Below are 6,881 nucleotides of genomic sequence, written 5' to 3'. Positions count from 1 at the left end.
AAATATTGCTTCTGGCCTGCCTCTTCTTTTAGGGCTCCCTTACACACATACATAGCCTTCCTATTATGTCTTTATTCCTCTTGTGGAGTTTTGAATTTTAAATATTTTAGTGTTCCATTCTAGAATCCTAGTTGTTTCTTTTATAAATTTTTGAAGATTGATGAAATTCCCTGTTTTTTGAATTTATTGTAGCCAATATTTTAACCAGTCGTTTTAAGTCTGAGTGTAGTAACTTCAGTATCTATCAAGCATTCAAACATATAGTTTTAGTTCTGTTGTCTTTTCCTTTGGTTGATATCACTTTGGTCTGACAACCTGGTATATTTTCAATGCTGAGTATTACGTGGGGTGAGGGGGGTAAATTAAGAGTCTGGCTTATGGTATCCTCGTCCAGGAAGGATTTGTTCCTGCCTGACAGGCAGTTAGGGTAGGGTAGGGCAGATCATCTTAGTTCAGTGTGTGACTCGCTTGATTTAAAGCTGGGTTTCAGTCTTGCTAGGACTGTTCTGTATCACTCACTCCTAGGACCTAAATCCTCCTTGGAGACTCCCTGAACTCCAATATATGCTTTCTCATTTTCATGAGATGGCTGAAAATTCTGCTTAGCTTCACTGTTCTTGGCCCACACATCTGCGTGAATTTGTCCTCAGCTTCTTGGTTCCAAATACTTTCCAACTGGCAAATGCCTGGAGGAATCAAGTGCTACATAATATCTACATGAGCCAAATAAGCTTCCCTTTTTCCAGAATCAGTGTACCTTCTGAAGGGACGTGGCCACTTTAGCATCTGTCCAATACATTCAGTAGTAATTTTTTAAGATTTATTTTTATTTATTTATGCATACAAGATCTGGGGTATATGCCAGAGGAATAGGGGGTGAGAGGATTCACCAGAGACAGAGTGAGGAGCAGAACAGGAGGATCTACTGAAATGCACTGCTGAGGGAAACAATGGACAAGATAGGAGAGGTCTGTTGCATCATGTAGGTCTGTTGCTCTCTGGCTGGGGATCAAACTCAGGCTGTAGCAGTGACAGCACTGAGACTTATCTTCTACGCCACCAGGGAGGCCCATTAGTAATAATTTTAAATGTTTGTCCAGACTCACTAATAAGATGATTATTATAGGAAGCAGAACTAACTTCTTGCCTCATTTTTTAAGATGCCCATGTAGTAATGGCCCCAAATGAGTATCATTGTTGTACCCGTTTACTCACAAAATTGTGAAAATCTCCTTTTTCTGACTCTAGAGCAAAATTGTACTATCAGAAACCAATACTCAGTTCATCAAAACCAATGGGTATCAATTGTGGGAGAGAAAATGGATCAAAGGAAATGAGATCTTGATACCAATCAGTATCTCTGTTTGGGAATTTACAGCTTAGAAACTTAATATTAACTGCAGAAATCTCCCAACAAATGATCCATGTCGATACGATGCATTTATAGTTTAGAAGGGGTCAATCTACCCTGTATAATAACTGTTTGAATTCCACTTCTCTTTTGAGAGGATGTTGCTGATACCCCAATACTAAATCCACCCTGGGAAGAAGGGTGCATCATACTGGCTTTTCACAGACTCTTGCTATAAACCTGCTTAAGCTTTAGGTTGCCACTGATTTCCCTTACCAGAGCTTGTTCTTGCTAAAAACCAGGATTACATAATCTTTTCCTGGACATGGATGTTGGTCAATGTTTCTAGTAGCTTTAACTACTCTTGACTTGGATGCGATGAGATCAGAATCAGAATTCACTGTCTTTCTAGAGCTTTCTCACTTCTCCATGCCCTTAAGTCTGACACAGCTAACAAAAATAATATAGGAAATGGAACTTGGTTTTCTTTCAATTGATTAAAGTCTTCAGATGCTGATGGTCTTGGAAGCTTTAGTTCCATGTTATCTACAAAAGCTCAAGAGGCAGACATCACAAGTGGAGACGGTGCCTGCAGCCCGGGAGGAGATCGCTGCCACAGCTGCTCTTGCCACTTCCCTGCAGGCCCTCCTATACAGCGTGGAGGTCCTCACCAGGTAATCCCATCGGCAGAATGTCCACAGCCTTAAACTGCATGTATTTACCAAAGAGATGAAGAAAAAAAATGAGGTCACTAAAAATCTCTACAACCTTCAGTTATAAATAGTTCACCAAACTCAGCCTTTTATGCCTGAAAACTGAAAGTTATTTTTTTAAATATATACTCTAAATAAATTAATAACAATAGTAATAATTCTACCATAATCGTTAACACATATTTGTGTATAGCTTGCTGAGTTTCAAAAGCCTCTTTAAGCCAGTGGTTAAACAAATCTTTTGCAAAAGGGCCAGTTAGTATATGTAAATATATGGTTCACATTTTATTAGTTCATATATTACTTTATGAAATATATCATTAATGTCTGCAATTCCAATTAAGCATTCCTTTATTATTTTACTGTTCACGAAGTCACGAAGAGTTTTTTGTTTTAACTGAAATGTCAGAAACTATATAACAAACTGTTACATTTCATTATAATCCTAATATTGCCACATTCTCTGTGGGATATGACTCAAGAGGGCTGAGAGATTTGGAATGAAAAGATAAATTGACACCAGAGCTTGGTCTTAAACAAAGACCCAAACATTAGCCCAGTCACAAGATTCCTGGGTGTAGAAGCAAAAGGGGTTAATCCACCATGGAGGGGAAGGGCCTGACTGGAAGGAGACAGGGGCCATGGAACAAGAGGAGTGAAGAAGGTGAGGGCAGGAAAGCACACAGACAATTGGCTTTCCTTCTCCATCCCCATCTAAAATTAGCTGAAAGGATATATTCTTCCCATGGTGGCGGTAGTGGGGAATCCTTCTTCCTGGTTTGTTCATATCCTTAGCCTACTGTTTTCTCTAGCCACACTAAAAGGCACCAACTTCCCCACATTGAAATCCCTCAGTCTACAGTGAGCTTTTATGCATGCACCAACAAGTGAAAGAGGAAGTAAGATTGTTGTTAAGTCAATATATACTTAATTTCTAATCATGATCTATATGGCCAACCTAGGGAAGCTGGGGGTAGCCCCAAATCCTTCAGGAGCCCATCACTACTGAGGTACTTAATATATGAGCTAAGGAAATGGGAAAGAGTGAAGCAGGGCACCATGACAGACTGTCTCTTCCAATGGAAAGGACTCCAGTGCTCTGCCGATGGTTTCACTGAAGTCCTAGGGGGAAGAATATTGTACAGAGAACTATCAGACTTGCACCCTTCCTTCATACATCTCTAGTTATATCACTCATTCCTTCCTGCAATTACAGCAATCTATTTTCCCCATGTACAACTTTCACTATTTCTCTTCATATTTCCCATATTGATGGGAATATTTCCTCCACAATATTCTATCCTATAAGAATATGCCAATTAACTCATCAAAATAATTTACTCCAAATTCTGCAAAGATTTCTGGGTAAGATTCTGACATTTAAATATTCCAGCACATTAAATATTCTTTTGGTGGAGTAGAACCACTCTCATTAGTTAATTATACTTACGATAACAAAATTGTCCTCATTTTCTTTTACAAAAAGAAGATCCAAAGAATTGTTTCACTTGCATCCTCCTAACTTTTATTTTCCCTGAAAAAAATAATGCATAAGTGGTAATAAATAAATAAATATATGTGTATTTGCTTTCTATTTTTATATAATGCATTACAATAAGCTGAGAGGCTTAAACAATACACATTAATTATCTATTAGATCTGTGAGGTAAAAGTTCAGGCTGAATCAGCTGGTTTCTCTACTCGGTTCTCACAAAGACAAAAATCAAGATGTCATTCAATTTTTGTTAAAGGTTTTGAGGAATGCTCCACTTTGGGGCTGTATCTGGCACCATATCACATTCAGTCAGGGACACACTCTGCTTTGAGAAGGCATCTCTGTTCTCCTTCCCTGTTCCCTCTATTGTCCAGCAAGCAATGGCATCTTGAGTCCTTCTCATGTTTGGAATCTCTCTAGCCAGGGAAAAGTCTCTGCCTTTAAAGAGCTGGTGTGATAATTAAAGCTACCCAGATAATCGGCCTTTGCCACATGACATGGTGACATTGTCACTGAAGTAACATCAGGAGGTGACAGTCTTAGGGCCACCTTTCCATTCTGTCTAACACAACAAAGGCATCAGATGAGAAGATTTGGTGTGATTGCTAAAAGTCTACTTACGGCCCAGCTACATCCATAACACTGAAGGTGAGCACCACAGAGACGAGCCCTAGAAGGTGGATGCAAGCAGTTGCTTTGGCAGACTATATTACTATGCCTTCCACGTCTCAGAGGCTGATACAGAAGCAATCTGCCTGATGTTTAAAGTGAACCCTGCAGATATACATTGAGATGGTTCAGATCTGTTCCTCAGCATCTAAATACCCGACTTAAATTGCATACTAACTTTTTCACTTCCTGGGAAGTCATAGGTAAAACATTGATGGGAAGGCTTCATTCTCTGATGGTTTTTCAGAACAGTGATCGATTATGGTATAGGTGGCTAAAATAGTATGTATACTCTGACCTAATACTTACTGTCTAGAATGATTAACTTCCTGGTGGCACCTACAGAAGTGAAAACTCTTACTTAATCCTAAATCAGTATAGACTTAGAAATCTGAGTTAATAAAAGCCTGGTGTAAAGCAATAGATCATTACTCAGACATAGAAGAATATAAATCATAATGAGTGTGGACCCTTGAGACCCTGTTTTCTTAAAGTGACCCTCAGCATTAAAAGGAGGGAGGAGCATGGGGAACTATGGTGAGGATGGTGGGTGAAGTTAGATCCTTGACAACAGTGTTCCCTTGAATCGCCCCTCAGAACAGAAACAGTGACAGACTGAGAGAAAAGCCCCGAGCTAGACAGTCTGTTTTCTTAAGATGCTAAGACTAACTTTAAACTTTTGTGAGCCTCAGGAACTTGAGGATCACATATGTGTTTCTACTGTTGTTTTGTTACGGTGATTCCTGTCTTTGTTGCAGGCCCATGACAGCCCCACAAATGAGCAGGTGTGACCAAGGTCACAAAGGGACCGCCACAGCCAATCATACCATGTCGTCTGGGGTAAACACCAGGTAATTCACCTGTTTAGTCATCTGCGGCCATTCAGTGTCATACAATCTGCATGTCAGCTGTTGGGAATGCAGAGAATTGTGAAAGTCAATACTGAGAGTGGAAACCTCCAAAGAGAAAACACAAATGAGAGTTTAGAGTTACAGGAAATACCAAGGCTTCTTTAGGCTAAGTCAAAAAGAAACCCAAGCCACCTTCATCAACTGATATGTCAGTGTGTTTGCATGAACAGTGCACAGTGTTTACTTATTATATAATTGATGATACATTCTTAAAAATGTGCTTCCAAAAGAGTAGGAAATGTGACATGCTGTCTGGCTCCTGGAAAGTTTTTGCACTATTTCAGTGTTGTTTCAATTGTCTTCAGGTGAAATAGTAATTATCAGAAAGTGGTATCTAAGAAGAGGCAGCTTCATCTGAACAAATTTTCTATAAACATTGCATATGGACTTTGGCTTAGGCTCTTAAATGATGCCTTCAGAGTTGTTGATCTAATCTCCTGTCCTCTTTGTGTATAACTAAGATATGTGCTGTATTAGTTACCTACTTTACCTACTTTGTTCTTTCTGTGACAACCTCCACACGCAGGTAAATACTCCAACACAGGTAAAAAGTTTAGTTTCCTCCTCCAAGGAGGAGTTAAGGTAGGCTATATCCAAAATCAGCTTGCAAGAAAGTTCTTTATTCTGATTATGGGATAATTACAGAAAAAACTTAAGGAGGAACTAAATTTTTCCTCTTTCTGAAGCATATTTTTTTTAAAAAAATTTATTTGTTTATTCATACAGAACTGGGGTACAGGCCAGAGGTTCAGGGGCAGCGAGAAGCTTCATCAGAAACAGAGTGGGGAACAGAACAGGGAGATCAACGAAGTACACTGCTGAGGGAAGCAGCGAGCCGGTCAGGAGAGGTCTGCCACGCCATGTGGTCACCTCCGGGGCAGGCGGGGATCGAACTCATGCGGAAGTGGCTTTAGATTCTCAGTGCTGTGCTTTATAACCCGCTGCGCCACCAGGGAGGGCCAGAAGCACATTTTTAAGTATGTATGTATCATTATTTGTATAAATTTAATACCCTACTCATTATATGTACTTATTTTGAAAATAAAACAAATTATTTAGGAATGAAACTGTTGTGGCAGTTATAATTGTCCCATATGTGGTAAGCAAAGGAGAGAGACAGATTTTATGTTGCAGAATGAGTATTTGTGTGCTTATTAAATACTATAGCTTCCAGGGTTTTCCATAAGAAAATCTCCATCAAGACAACCCCTGTCTTTGCTCCAATGGTTACGCCCTGGTCTTTCTCACTCCAGGTACCAGGAACAAGGCGCTAAACTGCACTTCATCAGGTACAAAGAAACAAGCCCTAATTTCACACTACTTTTGATACTTGGTGATAATTGCTTTTTGAGTTGGGTTATAGTTTCATTGACTCCATTTGATCAACGCCTAGCATACTATTTCTGGGTAAATCCTAGGAAGTTAATGTAAAACTTCCTTCTTTTGGGGTACCAAGTTTTCTGATAAACTTTATCCTTTAGTTGAGATTCTTCTAGGCTCTGCCCTACTGACTTACTAGCATATATATAAGACGTTATATCTTTTTCCTCAGTGAAAACCCTCCCCTGACAGCTGTCCCCCTGCACACCTCTCAGACCCCCAGTTAACTTTCCATAATTCCCCAGGGAAAATCTTCACTTACTGGAGGAAGGGCAAGGCCTTCCCAGAGAGGAATTAGATGAGCGAATTGCTCGGGAGGAGTTCAGGAGGCCACGGGAGTCCCTGCTGAATATTTGCACTGA

At 39.8% G+C, this 6,881-nt stretch overlaps 1 protein-coding gene across 1 annotated transcript in view; it reads left to right on the top strand.

The window, feature by feature from the left end:
* The window catches only part of UNC80 (unc-80 homolog (C. elegans)), a 181,056-nt gene that overhangs the window by 141,475 nt on the left and 32,700 nt on the right, over positions 1-6,881 (top strand). Inside the window, exons 47-50 of the mRNA XM_004674811.2 lie at positions 1,855-2,025; positions 4,987-5,079; positions 6,393-6,428; positions 6,765-6,874. Of these exons, the coding sequence (XP_004674868.1) occupies positions 1,855-2,025; positions 4,987-5,079; positions 6,393-6,428; positions 6,765-6,874 (410 nt within the window). The remainder of the gene's footprint in view (positions 1-1,854; positions 2,026-4,986; positions 5,080-6,392; positions 6,429-6,764; positions 6,875-6,881) is intronic.

The sequence above is a fragment of the Condylura cristata genome, unplaced genomic scaffold (assembly GCF_000260355.1).
Source record: "Condylura cristata isolate star-nosed mole 26May11 unplaced genomic scaffold, ConCri1.0 scaffold00002, whole genome shotgun sequence".
Taxonomy (NCBI): domain Eukaryota; kingdom Metazoa; phylum Chordata; class Mammalia; order Eulipotyphla; family Talpidae; genus Condylura; species Condylura cristata.
This window is presented reverse-complemented; position numbering and strand designations above follow the sequence as displayed.